General features: G+C 40.3%; 1 protein-coding gene across 1 annotated transcript in view; it reads left to right on the top strand.

Moving 5' to 3' along the window:
* The first annotated feature begins 10,555 nt into the window (after positions 1-10,555).
* The window catches only part of SLC27A6 (solute carrier family 27 member 6), a 67,875-nt gene continuing 61,378 nt past the window's right edge, over positions 10,556-17,052 (top strand). Inside the window, exon 1 of the mRNA XM_024247316.3 lies at positions 10,556-11,676. Coding sequence (XP_024103084.1) covers positions 11,196-11,676 — 481 coding nt within the window. The 5' untranslated portion in view covers positions 10,556-11,195. The remainder of the gene's footprint in view (positions 11,677-17,052) is intronic.

The following is a 17,052-nucleotide window of genomic DNA, read 5'->3' on the forward strand; positions in this document are numbered from 1 at the left end:
TTTTTCAACTCTATGAAATAATTGATTCAGGCAATCAATGGGCAATCACTAATGGATACTAAAATAATTGAGTGAAAGATTGATAGAAAACTGAACATTCACAGAGGGTCCAAGTACCCCTTCCTGGTACTTGTGCAGTAGCACACCAAAAGAGGAAAAACAACCAAATGTGACCACCTGAAACCTGTAGTCAGGTTTCATCATCGATAGCAATGTGTTGTCCAATTCACAACAAGGAGGTATTAGGTTTATCCTGATGTAATATGACATAAAGTACACAGCATCACCTATGAAGTATTCTTGCCAAAATGTTTAAACTGAGTTTCATGAAGATTTTAAGTCTAATTATCAGTTTACATGAAATTAAACATGGTAATTAGCATATTTTAGGGGCAATTAGGGGACATAGGAACACGTTAAATGAGAGCAGGGAGAAGCAGTCAGACCAATGCAGAAGGTGGGACACTCTACAAGATCTGTGGCCTGTTCTAACAAGTAAATCTCTGGCAAAGATAAAGCGGTTGTGATAGGAAATCGATTCTAGTTTAGACAAACTCTATAATACAATATGAAAAAATTAAATGTGGACTAAATATTAGATGGTATTAAAGAATTATTAATTTTATCAGGATTGATCATGGTATTGTGATTAGGTAGGAAAACGTCTTTTTGTCAGAGTTGCACCCTGAGATTTTTAGGGGAGAAATGCCATGTCATCTGCAATTTATTTAAAATATCTAAAAATAAATGGGTAAGACAATTTGAATATAACACTAACAATCATTAAACCTGTGTGATGAGCATATTGAGGGGGTGGGTCAATATTTTATTGTTTCTACCATTATGTATGTTTCTAATTTTTTATTTAACGAAAAGCTAAAAATTAAAATTGAAACAAAGAAAGAGCAATTGGCTGTGACTTTCCTGGGCCAATTTTCCCTTCCTGATGGCCAGGAGAGAGCGAGAGCTGAAGCAGCTGCCTTGAATTCATAAGCAGAAACCTCCAGTTGGCAGAGTGGTGCCAGCCCTGGGCCACCAGCGCTAAATCACCTGCCTACCCAGGGAAAGATATTATTATAATCAAGTCATTGAAAAAACATTTTTAAAAAATTAAGTGTTGTAACATTTCAGAATATATTGAGATGGCATTTCCACTGTACATCTCAGAAGTCCCACTCTCCCCTCATACACCTTTGAGACTAAATCTTAGACCTTCTGAGACATACAAGAGTGGGAGCACATGGAAAGACTCACTGCAACACTGGAGTATTGTTAATTCCTAACAACAGTTGCTAGAGAGTTTCTTTGATTTACCTCACTAATGATGAAATGAAGTTCCTCCATGTAGGTGGCTTATAAAATAGAAAGGAAGCTGGCTTGAGGACTCAGTGTCCTCATTTATATATTTACATAAATATCTTTTCCAAACAGTAAATTTTGTCAACACTGAGAAAGGGGAATTGTAATAACTAGAAGTATGTGGATATAAGACAGCTGTTTTTCTTAAAAAAAAAAAAAAAACACGAATAAAAACGTGTAAAATATCTTCTTGGCAGGGTCCTGACTGCCATAAATTTCTAGGCATAGTTTGTAATGAGTGGTAGAAATGATAGTTAAATATTTCATTTGTTTGGAAACTGTTCTTAAGTCTATCATTATAGGACCACTTATTTGGTGCTATAAAATTTTTATATTTTAAGAAGTGTTTGATGTGTCTGACATGTAGTAATGTTAACAGCACCCAATTCTCAAACAGCACACCTCTTTTTTTTTTTAATTATACTTTAAGTTCTAGGGTACATGTGCACAATGTGCAGGTTTGTTACATCTGTATACATGTGCCATGTTGGTGTGCTGCACCCATTAACTCGTCACTTACATTAGGTATATCTCCTAATGCTATCCCTCCCCCCTCCCACACCCCACTACAGGCCCCAGTGTGTGATGTTCCCCACCCTGTGTCCAAGTGTTCTCATTGTTCAACTCCCACCTATGAGTGAGAACATGTGGTGTTTGGTTTTCTGTCCTTGTGATAGTTTGCTCAGAATGATGGTTTCCAATCATCCATGTCCCTACAAAGGACATGAACTCACCCTTTTTTATGGCTGCATAGTATTCCATGGTGTATATGTGCCACATTTTCTTAATCCAGTCTATAATTGATGGACATTTGGGTTGGTTCCAAGTCTTTGCTATTGTGAATAGTGCCACAATAAACATATGTGTGCATGTGTCTTTATAGCAGCATGATTTATAATCCTTTGGGTATATACCCAGTAATGGGATGGCTGTGTCAAATGGTATTTCTAGTTCTAGATCCTTGAGGAATCAACACACTGTCTTCCACAATGGTTGAAACTAGTTTACAGTCCCATCAACAGTGTAAAAGTGTTCCTATTTCTCCACATCCTCTCCAGCACCTGTTGTTTCCTGACTTTTTAATGATTGCCATTCTAACTGGTGTGAGATGGTATCTCATTGTGGTTTTGATTTGCATTTCTCTGATGGCCAGTGATGATGAGCATTTTTTCATATGTTTTTTGGCTGCATAAATGTCTTCTTTTGAGAAGTGTCTGTTCGTATCCTTTGCCCACTTTTTGATGGGGTTGTTTGATTTTTTTTTTGTAAATTTCTTTAAGTTCTTTGTAGATTCTGGATATTAGCCATTTGTCAGATGGGTAGATTGTAAAAATTTTCTCCCATTCTGTAGGCTGCCTGTTCACTCTGATGGAAGTTTCTTCTGCCATGCAGAAGCTCTTTAGTTTAATTAGATCCCATTTGTCAATTTTGGCTTTTGTTGCCATTGCTTTTGGTGTTTTAGTCCTGAAGTCCTTGCCCATGCCTATGTCCTGAATGATATTGCCTAGGTTTTCTTCTAGGGTTTTTATGGTTTTAGGTCTAACATTTAAGTCTTTAATCCATCTTGAATTAATTTTTGTATAAGGTGTAAGGAAGGGATCCAGTTTCAGCTTTCTACTTATGGCTAGCCAGTTTTTCCCACACCATTAATTAAATAGGGAATTCTTTCCCCGTTTCTTGTTTTGGTCAGGTTTGTCAAAGATCAGATGGTTGTAGATGTGTGGTATTATTTCTGAGGGCTCTGTTCTGTTCCATTGGTCTACATGTCTGTTTTGGTATGGCACCATGCTGTTTTGGTTACTGTAGCCTTGTAGTATAGTTTGAAGTCAGGTAGCGTGATGTCTCCAGCTTTGTTCTTTTGGCTTAGGATTGTCATGGCAATGTGAGCTCTTTTTTGGTTCCATATGAACTTTAAAGTAGTTTTTCCAATTCTGTGAAGAAAGTCATTGGTAGCTTGATGGGGATGGCATTGAATCTATACATTACCTTGGGCAGTATGGCCATTTTCATGATATTGATTCTTCCTATTCAAGAGCATGGAATGTTCTTCCATTTGTTTGTGTCCTCATTTATTTCGTTGAGCAGTGGTTTGTAGTTCTCCTTGAAGTGGTCCTTCACATCCCTTGTAAGTTGGATTACTAGGTATTTTATTCTCTTTATTCAGCAATTGTGAATGGGAGATCACTCGTGATTTGGCTCTCTGTTTGTCTGTTATTGGTATATAGGAATGCTTGTGATTTTTGCACATTGATTTTGTATGCTGAGACTTTGCTGAAGTTGCTTATCAGTTTAAGGAGATTTTCGGCTGAGACGATGGGGTTTTCTAAATATACAATCATGTCGTCTGCACACAGGGACAATTTGACTTCCTCTTTTCCTAATTGAATACTCTTTATTTCTTTCTCCTGCCTGATTGCCCTGGCCAGAACTTCCAACACTATGTTGAATACGAGTAGTGAGAGAGGGCATCCCTGTCTTGTGCCAGTTTTCAAAGGGAATGCTTCCAGTTTTTGCCCATTCAGTATGATATTGGCTGTGGGTTTGTCATAAATAGCTCTTATTATTTTGAGACACGTCCCATCAATACCTAATTTATGGAGAGTTTTTAGCATGAAGCACTGCTCAATTTTGTTGAAGGCTTTTTCTGCATCTATTGAGACAATCACATGGTTTTTGTCTTTGGTTCTGTTTATATGATGGATTACATTTGTTGATTTGTGTATGTTGAACCAGCCTTGCATCCCAGGGATGAAGCCCACTTGATCATGGTGGATAAGCTTTTTGATGTGCTGCTGGATTTGGTTTGCCAGTATTTTATTCAGGATTTTTGCATCAATGTTCATCAGGGATATTGGTCTAAAATTCCTTTTTTTTGTTGTGTCTCTGCCAGGCTTTGGTATCAGGATTATGCTGGCCTCATGAGTTAGGGAGGATTCCCTCTTTTTCTATTGATGGGAATAGTTTCAGAAGGAATGATACCAACTCCTCTTTGTACCTCTGGTAGAATTCGGCTGTGAATTCATCTGATCCTGGACTGTTTTTAGTTGGTAGGCTATTACTTATTGCCTCAATTTCAGAGCCTGTTATTGGTCTATTCAGGGATTCAATTTCCTCCTGGTTTAGTCTTGGGAGGGTGTATGTGTCCAGGAATTTATCCATTTCTTCTATATTTTCTAGTTTATTTGCGTAGAGGTGTTTATGGTATTCTCTGATGGTAGTTTGCATTTTCGTGGGATCGGTGGTGATATCCCCTTTATCATTTTTTATTGCGTCTACCTGATTCTTCTGTCTTTTCTTCTTTATTAATCTTGCTAGAGGTCTATCAATTTTGTTGATTGTTTCAAAAAACCAGCTTCTGGATTCATTGATTTTTTGAAGAGTTTTTTGTGTCTCTATCTCCTTCAGTTCTGCTCTGATCTTAATTATTTCTTGCCTTCTGCTGGCTTTTGAATGTGTTTGCTCTTGCTTCTATAGCTCTTTTGATTGTGATGTTAGGGTGTCAATTTTAGATCTTTCCTGCTTTCTCTTGTGGGCATTTACTGATGTAAATTTTCCTCTATACACTGCTTTAAATGTTTCCCAGAGATTCTAGTATGTTGTGTCTTTGTTCTCATTGGTTTCAAAGAACATCCTTATTTCTGCCTTCATTTCGTGATATACCCAGTAGTCATTCAGGAGCAGGTTGTTCAGTTTCCATGTAGTTGATTGGTTTTGAGTGAGTTTCTTAATCCTGAGTTCTAGTTTGATTGCACTGTGGTCTGAAAGACAGTTTGCTACGATTTCTGTTCTTTTACATTTTCTGAGGAGTGCTTTACTTCCAACTATGTGGTCAATTTTGGAATAAGTGTGATGTGGTGCTGAGAAGAATGTATATTCTGTTGATTTGGGGTGGAGAGTTCTGTAGATGTCTATTAGGTCTGCTTGGTGCAGAGCTGAGTTCAATTCCTGGATATCCTTGTTAATTTTCTGTCTCGTTGATCTGCCTAATGTTGACAGTGGGGTGTTAAAGTCTCCCATTATTATTGTGTGGGAGTCTAAGTCTCTTTGTAGGTCTCTAAGGACTTGCTTTATGAATCTGGGTGCTCCTATATTGGGTGATATATATTTAGGATACTGAGCTCTTCTTGTTGAATTGATGCCTTCACCATTATGTAGTAGCCTTCTTTGTCTCTTTTGATCTTTGTTGGTTTAAAGTCTGTTTTATCAGAGACTAGGATTGCAACCCCTCCTTTTCTTTGTTTTCTGTTTGGTTGGTAGATCTTCCTCCATCCCTCTATTTTAAGCCTATGTGTGTCTCTGCATGTGGGATGTGTCTCCTGAATACAGCACACTGACGGGTCTTGACTCTTTATCCAATTTCCTAATCTGTGTCTTTTAATTGGAGCATTTAGCCCATTTACTTTTAAGGTTAATATTGTTATGTGTCAATTTGTTCTTGTCATTATGATTTTAGCTGGTTATTTTGCTCATTAGTTGTTGCAGTTTCTTTCTAGCATTGATAGTCTTTACAATTTGGTATGTTTTTGCAGTGGCTGGTACCAGTTGTTCCTCTCCATGTTTAGTGCTTCCTTCAGGAGCTCTCATAAGGCAGGCCTGGTGGTGACAAAAATCTCTCAGCGTTTGCTTGGTTTGTAAAGGATTTTCTTTCTCCTTCACTTATGAAGCTTAGTTTGGCTGGATATGAAATTCTGGGTTGAAAATTCTTTTCTTTAAGAATGTTGAATATCGGCCCTCACTCTCTTCTAGCTTGTAGAGTTTCTGGCGAGAGATCCACTGTTAGTCTGATGGGCTTCCCTTTGTGGGTAACCCGACCTTTCTCTCTGGCTGCCCGAAACATTTTTTCCTTCAGTTCAACCTTGGTGAATCTGACAATTACGTGTCTTGGAGTTGCTCTTCTCGAGGAGTATCTTTGTGGTGTTCTCCGTATTTCCTGAATTTGAATGTTGGTATGCCTTGCTAGGTTGGGGAAGTTCTCCTGCATAATATCCTGAAGACTGTCTTCCAACTTGGTTCCTTTTTCCCCCGTCACTTTCATGTACACCAATCAAACGTAGATTTGGTGTTTTCACATAGTCCCATATTTCTTGGAGGTTTTGTTCATTTCTTTTTACTCTTTTTCCTCTAAACTTCTCTTGTCACTTCATTTCATTAACTTGATCTTCAATCACTGATACCCTTTCTTCCACTTGATTGAATCAGCTACTGTAGCTTGAGCATACGTCACGTAGTTCTTGTGCCATGGTTTTCAGCTCCATCAGGTCATTTTAGGTCTTCTCTATGCTGTTTATTCTGGTTAGCTATTCGTCTAATCTTTTTTCAGTGTTTTTAGCTTCTTTGTGATTCGTTTGAACATCTTCCTTTAGCTCAGAGAAGTTTTTTATTACCAATCATCTGGTAAGTCATTCTCTGTCCAGCTTTGTTCCATTGCTGGTGAGGAGCTACATTCCTTTGGAGAAGAGGCGCTGTGATTTTTAGAATTTTCAGCTTTTCTGCTCTGGTTCCCCCCATCTTTGTGGTTTTATTTACTTTCGGTCTTTGATGATGATGATGTACAGATGGGGTTTTGGTGTGGATGTCCTTTCCGTTTGTTAGTTTTCCTTCTAACATTCAGGACCCTCAGCTGCAGGTCTGTTGGAGTTTGCTGGAGGTCCACTCCAGACCCTGTTTGCCTGGGTATCACTAGCAGAGGCTGCTAGAGCAGAGGCTGCTAGAGCAAATATTGCAGAATGGCAATTGTTGCTGCCTGATCCTTCCTCTGGAAACTTCATCTCAGAGGAGCACCCGGCTGATGAGGTGTCAGTCGGCCCCTACTGGGAGTTGCCTCCCAGTTAGGCTACTCGGGGGTCAGGGACCCATTTGAGGAGGCAGTCTGTCCATTCTCAGATCTCAAACTCTGTGCTGGTAGAACCACTACTCTCTTCAAAGCTGTTAGACGGGGACGTTTAAGTCTGCAGAAGTGTCTGCTGCCTTTTGTTCAGCTATGCCCTGCCCCCAGAGGTGGAGTCTACAGAGGCAGGCAGGCCTGGTTGAGCTGAGGTGGGCTTCACCCAGTTTGAGCTTCCTGGCCACTTTGTTTCCCTATTCCTGGCCACTTTGTTTCCCTATTCAAGCCTTAGCAATGGTGGATGCCCCTCCCCCAGCCTCGCTGCCACCTTGCAGTTGGATCTCAGACTGCTGTGCTATCAGTGAGCGAAGCTCCATACACGCCTCTTATTTTTAATGTTCGGTTTGCTTCATGAGTCCTTGTGTCGAATACTATTCTGGGCAATGATTATTCATTAATACAAATAAACATTAGATTATAGGAAGAGTAAGCTTCCCATGAAAACCGAAGTTATTATCAGATCCTAAAAGCAATAATTAAAAACCCTGTTCCCAGGTAGAATTGTAAAGTGGATGACTCTTGCATCCAGCATTCTCCCATTCATTTTTAGAGCCATCCAACTCCCTCAGTCACTTCACTGCCATCCCTTCCCAAGCCCCAGCTGCCATCTAGATAGTCACAGCTTCTTGGCCCATTGCAAGCACTCATCATGATGTTTAGCCACCAACCCAGCATTGTTTGGCATCTTTCTTAATTTCTTGGTTTTCACTCAAACCTCCCATAATCCAAATGATGACTGCTATAGAATTGCATCAGAAGACTTATGAAGACAAGTAATTTGATAGCCAAGAGTCAGAATTCTTAGGTTACAGTGGCAAAATCCTGTAAGCTCCATATCTGTCATATGTTGCTATTTGTTCAGTCTTACTTTGATCTACTCACTAAACAATTTGTCCTCTATAGAACTGAGGGTGTAAAGGTGGTTGGTAGTGGGTTAAAGAGGAAAGTCAAATCAGAAATGAAGAAGAGGTTGAGGAGACCATATGTAGATTAAAAATAAACTTGTTTTGGGCATTGATTTTCATTTAGTCACAATATTTTTATTTTCAAATAACATTAAAGAAAAACATACAGCCTTTATATTTTCTAAAGGAGAAGCAGAGAAATATCACACTGTTCTTAGTCAAAAGTAATGTTAGCAGGAATGTCTAGACTATGTCTATGTGTTTATTTCTCTTTATTTTAGTTAAATGATAGATTTACTCACTTGCAACTAACTCTTGCTATATTTCTCCCATTTCAAAATTCTTAAACTATTGTAGCTAAAAATTGTATCTATTTTACTTAACTGCCTTTGGTAGCATTTGAAAGTGAATGCAAAATTTCTGGACAAAAAAGAATCAGATACATGGGCTAATATAGGAATATACACAATACTGTTAACTGTCCCAAGATTTTTCATTGATTATGTCTTCCATGGTGAGATTTCAGGCATAAAATTGGTTTGGGTTAGTACAAAGTCTGGCCCAACATAACTTACTTGTAGTTCTTCCTAATAAGTCAAACAAGCTCACATTTATGGTGCTGAATATATTCTAGATTCCTTGTATCTGTAGTTGCTAAAAATTTAGTTCCATGCCTTAGGATGGTATTAGAATGTCCATGATAAGAAAAATAAGTGCAGCAAAATAAAAGAAATGCCACGCCTGTCTTTCTGTATTAATTTTTTCCACTGGAGAAGGACAGATTTTACTCATTAAAACTACAAAAGTCTGAGACCAACTGCTCCATATTCTTTTGTGTTCTTTAAATGTTGTTATTTGGAGGTGACTTAATTAGACTAAAGCTAGAAGAGAAAACAATAGAATGTCAAAGATGCTTTTCAAGTTGTAAACTAACATTTTAAGTTATAAACTCCTTGATACTATTTTCTTAATTAAAAAGATATTTCTGAATCGAAAAGATCACAGCTTCTGAGTAAATTTAGAAAGCATTTTTTTGTCATTTACAGAAAAGGGCTTTAAGAGCCTATGTTCCTTTGGTTTTAAGAGCTCTTTACTGTGACTTCAAAGTAATCATTTTCAGATTAATAAACTGGAGCTCGTCTTTGGAATTATCAGTTTTTCTTTTACTACAGAATCTGAGGTTAGCCAGAATCCATCTGTAGAACATGAGGCAGAAGGGAGAAACACCTGACAAGGTGAGGCCATCCTTAACTATTTTAACACAGGCAATTAACCATTTATACGCACTTAAAAGCAGACAGCTGGGATGATGGTGTCTGCTAGAAAATAAAAGTGTAATGAAATGTTCTTTAGTTTTTTGATCTTTAGTAAAATTTCATCTTCGTATAAAATTTTGTTATCCATTCCACTAACTTGTTACTTCTCCACTCCACCTCCCCACTCCCTTTAGAATCCTTAGTTTGAAGACATAATTCTTTAAATGATCTGTCTTGGGGAGGGGGGAATCTTGTTACTTTTAAGGACTGAAAATAGCATTATAAACTTTGTTTTTATTTTTAAATACGAATAACGACTGAAGCTCTCAAATCAATCAATATTGTTGCCAAATTTTGTAAAACGCACTGTCTTGGCCCTCTAACGATAGAGTTCCAATATAAATGTAAAAACCAACCTATCAACATGTTTTCAAAAATACTTTTTGTAAAGAACAGTACAATTTTGTGGCGTCCAAATATTCCTTCCTTTCTTACAAAATATTATTGGATCTGTCCAGTTCATAAATATTCCTTCCCTCTCTCCCTCCCTCCCTCCCTGCCTCTCTCTGCAGTTTTTTTGATGTTTGTTCTTTTCTTTCCATTTTCTAGTTATTAATTGGTTCAATGGATGACCTTTGTGCGACACTGTTCTACCTTATCAGCCTCGCCAGGGCCCCCGCGCCGCCCAATTCCAGCAACCCTGGTTCTCCTGTGACCCCAAGCCTTCCAGATCCCTGGGTTTCCCCCCACGGGACTGTCAAATTTTTCCCCGCCAGAGACGCCAGTCGCGGGCTTCCTCCCTGGGGTGTGAGCCGGTCGGCGCGCCACACTTCTCTAGGTGGCCGGACGCGTGCCCAGGGTAGGAGCTGGCGGCGGGGCCCAGGCTGTTCCGGCTGCGGCACGCCAGGGAATGTGGTTGGCCCTGAGCCTGGAGGCCGAAGGTGGGCAGTCAGCACTCCCACCGTGTTTCGGAGGAGAGATACACTAAGCCAGCCTAACGACACTCGGAGTGCGAGCCGCGGCTGGGGTGTGGGCAGCCCCTTGCAGCGGGCGCGTGGGTCACCAAGGAGCAGTTCTCCGGGACCCGTTGCGTCCGAGGGACTGGGCGGGGCTGGGCGGGGCAGGACGGGGGCGGCGCTCAGGAGCCCTGGAACCCGCTGGTCCTGCGGCCACGGTCCGAGGCGTGGTTCTGAGCCCCTGCGCGGTTTCTGGTGCGTAGAGACTGTAAATCGCTGCGCTTCTCAGTTACCATCATCCCAGCTTTTCCCGGCTCGAATTCAGCCTCCAACTCAAGCTCGCGGGAAAGACTACCTGAGAGGAGAAAAGCTTCTGTCCCTGGACCTTCTTCTGAGGGTGGTGAGGTTTGTTTAGGGTCGCAGAAGCAGGGAGGACTGACTCAGCCCTCACAGAGAAGCCCTGGGGAACTCGCAGGGCACGGGCCGCTGTCGCGGTTGGGAGGCGAGGGCACAGCGCTGCGGTTGTAGATTCCAAGACCCCTGAGGGTGGCTGTGTTGGTTTCTCGCAGGAGTCAGAGGCTCCCTGCTCTCCAGCCGCCCAGTGACCCCAGCTTAATCTTCAGCACCACTTGGGGCGACCTTTTCGGTGCAAACCTACGATTCTGTTTCTCAGGATTCCTCCCCATCCCGCTTCGCCCCGGAAAAAGCTGACAGGAACTTCAGGTGTAAGCCCTGAGTAGTGAGGACCTGCGGTCTCCGCGGAGAGCTGTGCCTGCAAGAGAAGGACGCTGGTGGGGGGCTGAGATCAGAGCTGTCTTCTGGCCCTGTGGTCCCCATGCTTCTGTCGTGGCTAACAGTTCTAGGGGCTGGAATGGTCGTCGCGCACTTCGTGCAGAAACTCCTGTTCCCTTACTTTTGGGATGACTTCTGGTTCGTGTTGAAGGTGGTGCTCATTATAATTCGGCTGAAGAAGTACGAAAAGAGAGGGGAGCTGGTGACTGTGCTGGATAAATTCTTGAGTCATGCCAAAAGACAACCTCGGAAACCTTTCATCATCTATGAGGGAGACATCTACACCTATCAGGATGTAGACAAAAGGAGTAGCAGAGTGGCCCATGTCTTCCTGAACCATTCCTCTCTGAAAAAGGGGGACACGGTGGCTCTGCTGATGAGCAATGAGCCGGACTTCGTTCACGTGTGGTTCGGCCTCGCCAAGCTGGGCTGCGTGGTGGCCTTTCTCAACACCAACATTCGCTCCAACTCCCTCCTGAATTGTATCCGCGCCTGTGGGCCCAGAGCCCTAGTGGTGGGCGCAGGTAGAGTATGGGGTGTGGTCTGCCTATACAGAATGGCAACCCACCTGCTTTCCTACCCTTTTTTTTCTTTAGGATAATTCGTAACTAATATTTTGGGTGAGTGAAGTGTGCATGTTAAGAGTACAAAATAGTTTTATGATTCTATGCTGATTTAACAACTGTCTCCTCCCTTCAGGCACGTAGTTTCAGAAAACTTTTATGAAATCTCTGCTTCCTACCGTTTTGAGACAGGGACAGTTTTACTGCTATTGGTTCCTTCAGTGAGTGCAAGAACACACAGAGAGAGAACTTGGTCAGTTCTAAATTTTATCAGCTCTGACAAAATGATGAATAGGAAAGTTATCTGACTTCATTGTGACACGTCTACCTACCTCTAATTGTACTTTATCAGGGATGACTACATTTGCAGAATAGATATGTTTAATGGGAAGTACCTGAATTCCTTTCTTCATGTCTGCTCTTATTTTATACTGTCTGCAAGCTAGGACTTGCCTAGCAAGGCTGCGCTCCCACCTGTGAGCGAGAACTTGGGCTCTTGGCAGACTCTAGGAGCCTTTCTATTTCTTCTTCTGATCCTTCCATGCATCCTTTTCTTTTTTTGACTAAGTTCTACCCTTCCTCCTCCCCCTACCTTGGAGTTAGGACATCTTAGGCTACACATATTTTCACTGAACTGTAAAGGAAAGCCTGGGGTTTAGTGGCTAATAAGTAAAGAAACTAGGAAGATGGGTTGCTTAATGAAATAGAAGTGAAATATGAAAAATGATACTTATTTGGTGTAATCTAAATGGTTTATGCAGAGTCTTCTTCAATGGGGAAGGAAGGTGCAAAAGATCCGTTGCAAGGACCATAATGAAAATATTTAAGTATTTTAGATTAATAGATACATACCAATACCTTGTGTAAAGTTTTTAAACTCACAGAACAATATGGAAAAATATATTTATACACTGGTGATCTCTAAGGTATAGAACTTTTCAAATAACCTTTATCATATAATATTTGTATATCAAACAAAAATGAGTTAGGCAGTATACGGAAAATGGGCTAGCCCTTCAAGGCTATCACTGTTCCTAGTTCTTTTCAGTTCAACTTGTGGTCTGATAAAGTGGCAAATGTTTACTTTTTCTTATTTATTATTATTTTTTATTATTATACTTTAAGTTCTAGAGTACATGTGCACAAAGTGCAGGTTTGTTACCTATGTATACATGTGCCATGTTGGTGTGCTACACCCATTAACTTGTCATTTACATTAGGTATTCCTCCTAATGCTATCCCTCCCCACTCCCCTAACCCCACGACAGGCCCTGGTGTGTGATGTTCCCCACCCTGTGTCCAAGTGTTCTCATTGTTCAGTTCCCACCTATGAGTGAGAACATGTGGTGTTTGGTTTTCTGTCCTTGTGATAGTTTGCTCAGAATGATGGTTTCCAGCTTCATCCATGTCCCTACAAAGGACATGAACTCACCTTTTTTATGGCTGCATAGTATTCCATGGTGTATGTGTGCCTCATTTTCTTAATCCAGTCTATCATTGATGGACATTTGGGTTGGTTCCAAGTCTCTGCTATTGTGAATAGTGCCACAATAAACATACATGTGCATGTGTCTTTATAGCAGCATGATTTATAATCCTTTGGGTATATACCCAGTAATGGGATGGCTGGGTCAAATGGTATTTCTAGTTATAGATCCTTGAGGAATTGCCACACTGTCTTCCACAATGGTTGAACTAATTTACACTCCCACCAACAGTGTAAAAGTGTTCCTATTTCTCCACATCCTCTCCAGCACCTGTTGTTTCCTGAGTTTTTAATGATCACCATTTTAACTGGTGTGAGATGGTGTCTCATTGTGGTTTTAATTTGCATTTCTCTGATGGCCAGTGATGATGAGCATTTTTTCATGTGTCTGTTGGCTGCATAAATGTCTCCTTTTGAGAAGTTTCTATTCATATCCTTTGCCCACTTTTTGATGGGGTGTTTGTTTTTTTTCTTGTAAATTTGTTTAAGTTCTTTTTAGATTCTAGATATTAGCCGTTTGTCAGATGAATAGATTGTAAAAATTGTCTCCCATTCTGTAGGCTGCCTGTTCACTCTGATGGAAGTTTCTTTTGCTGTGCAAAGCTCTTTAGTTTAATTAGATCCCATTTGTCAATTATGACTTTTGTTCCCATTGCTTTTGGTGTTTTAGTCCTGAAGTCCTTGCCCATGCCTATGTCCTGAATGGTATTGCCTAGGTTTTCTTCTAGGGTTTTTATGGTTTTAGGTCTAACATTTAACTCTTTAATCCATCTTGAATTAATTTTTCTATAAGGTGTAAGGAAGGGATCCAGTTTCAGCTTTCTACATATGGGTAGCCAGTTTTCCCAGCACCATTTATTAAATAGGGAATCCTTTCCCAATTTCTTGTTTTTCTTAAGTTTGTCAAAGATCAGATGGTTGTAGATGTGTGGTATTATTTCTGAGGGCTCTGTTCTGTTCCATTGGTCTATATCTCTGTGTTGATACTACTACCATTCTGTTTTGGTTGCTGTAGCCCTGTAGTATAGTTTGAAGTCAGGTAGTGTGATGCCTCCAGCTTTGTTCTTTTTGCTTAGGATTCTTTTGGCAATGCGGGCTCTTTTTTGGTTCCATATGAACTTTAAAGTAGTTTTTTCCAATTGTGTGAGGAAAGTCATTGGTAACTTGATGGGGATGGCATTGAATCTATAAATTACCTTGGGCAGTATGGCCATTTTCACAATATTGATTCTTTTTATCCATGAGCATGGAATGTTCTTCCATTTGTTTGTGTCCTCTTTTATTTTGTTGAGCAGTGGTTTGTAGTTCTCCTGGAAGACGTCCTTCACATCCCTTGTAAGTTGGATTCCTAGGTATTTTATTCTCTTTGTAGCAATTGTGAATGGGAGATCACTCATGATTTGGCTCTCTATTTGTCTGTTATTGGTGTATAGGAATGCTTGTGATTTTTGCACATTGATTTTGTATCCTGAGACTTTGCTGAAGTTGCTTATCAGCTTAAGGAGATTTTGGGCTGAGATGCTGGGGTTTTCTAAATATACAATCATGTCATCTGCAAACAGGGACAATTTGACTTCCTCTTTTCCTAACTGAATACCCTTTATTTCTTTCACCTGCCTGATTGCCCGGGCCAGAATTTCCAACGCTATGTTGAATAGGAGTGGTGAGAGAGGGCATCCCTGTCTTGTGCCAGTTTTCAGAGGGAATGCTTCCAGTTTTTGCCCATTCAGTGTGATATTGGCTGTGGATATGTCATAAATAGCTCTTATTATTTTGAGCTACATCCCGTCAATACCTAATTTATTGAGAGTTTTTAGCATGAAGGGCTGTTGAATTTTGTCAAAGGCCTTTTCTGCATCTATTGAGATAATCATGTGGTTTTTGTCTTTGGTTCTGTTTATATGATGGATTACATTTATTGATTTGTGTATGTTGAACCAGCCTTGCATCCCAGGGATGAAGCCAACTTGATCGTGGTGGATAAGCTTTTGATGTGCTGCTGGATTTGGTTTGCCAGCATTTTATTGAGGATTTTTGCATCGAAGTTCATCAGGGATATTGGTCTAAAATTCCTTTTTTTTGTTGTGTCTCTGCCAGGCTTTGGTATCAGGATGATGCTGGCCTCATGAGTTAGGGAGGATTCCCTCTTTTTCTATTGATTGGAATAGTTTCAGAAGGAATGGTACCAATTCCTGTTTGTACCTCTGGTAGAATTCGGTTGTGAACCCATCTGGTCCTGCACTTTTTTTGGTTGGTAGGCTATTAATTATTGCCTCAATTTCAGAGCCTGTTATAGGTCTATTCAGAGATTCAACTTCTTCCTGGTTTAATCTTGTGAGGGTGTATGTGTCCAGGAATTTATCCATTTTTTCTAGATTTTCTAGTTTATTTGCGTAGAGGTGTTTATAGTATTCTCTGATGGTAGTTTGTATTTCCGTGGGATCGGTGGTTGTATCCCCTTTATCATTTTTTTATTGCGTCTATTTGATTCTTGTCTCTTTTCTTCTTTATTAGTCTTTCTAGCGGTCTATCAATTTTGTTGATCTTTTCAAAAAACCAGCTCCTGGATTCATTGATTTTTTTGAAGGGTTTTTTGTGTCTCTATCTCCTTCAGTTCTGCTCTGAACTTAGTTATTTCTTGCCTTCTTCTAGCTTTTGAATGTGTTTGCTCTTGCTTCTATAGTACTTTTAATTGTGATGTTAGGGTGTCGATTTTAGATCTTTCCTGCTTTCTCCTGTGGGCATTTAGTGCTATAAATTCCCCTCTGCACACTGCTTTAAATGTTTCCCAGAGATTCTGATATGTTGTGTCTTTGTTCTCATTGGTTTCAAAGAACATCTTTATTTCTGCCTTCATTTCGTTATGTACCCAGTAGTCATTCAGGAGCAGGTTGTTCAGTTTCCATGTAGTTGAGCGGTTTTGAGTGAGTTTCTTAATCCTGAGTTCTAATTTGATTGCACTATGGTCTGAGTGACAGTTTGCTACAATTTCTTTTCTTTTGCATTTGCTGAGGAGTGCTTTACTTCCTACTATGTGGTCTGTTTTGGAATAAGTGTGATGTGGTGCTGAGAAGAATGTATATTCTGTTGATTTGGGGTGGATAGTTCTGTAGATGTCTATTAGGTCCGCTTGGTGCAGAGCTGAGTTCAATTCCTGGATATCCTCATTAACATTCTGTCCCTTGATCTGTCTAATATTGACAGTGGGGTGTTAAAGTCTCACATTATGATTGTATGGGAGTCTAAGTCTCTTTGTAGGTCACTAAGGACTTGCTTTATGAATCTGGGTGCTCCTGTAGTGGGTGCATATATATTTAGGATAGTTAACTCTTCTTGTTGAATTGATCCTTTTACCATTATGTAATGGCCTTCTTTATCTCTTTTGATCTTTGTTGGTTTAAAGTCTGTTTTATCAGATACTGGATTGCAACCCCTGCTTTTTTTTTGTTTTCCATTTGGTTGGTAGATCTTCCTCCATCCCTTTATTTTGAGCCTATGTGTGTCTCTGAACATGAGATGGGTCTCCTGAATAGAGCACACTGATGGGTCTTGACTCTTTATCCGATTTGCCAGTCTGTGTCTTTTACCTGGGGCATTTAGTCCATTTACGTTTAAGGCTAATATTGTTATGTGTGAGTGTGATCCTATCATTATGATTTTGGCTGGTTATTTTGCTCGTTAGTTGATGCAGTTTCTTCGTAGCATCAATGGTCTTTACAATTTGGCATGTTTTTGCAGTGGCTGGTACCGGTTGTTCCTTTCCATGTTTAGTGCTTCCTTCAGGAGCTCTTGTAAAGCAGGCCTGGTGATGACAAAATCTCTCAGCATTTGCTTGTCTGTAAAGGATTTTA

Source organism: Pongo abelii, chromosome 4, assembly GCF_028885655.2.
Source record: "Pongo abelii isolate AG06213 chromosome 4, NHGRI_mPonAbe1-v2.0_pri, whole genome shotgun sequence".
In the NCBI taxonomy this organism is placed as follows: Eukaryota; Metazoa; Chordata; class Mammalia; order Primates; family Hominidae; genus Pongo; species Pongo abelii.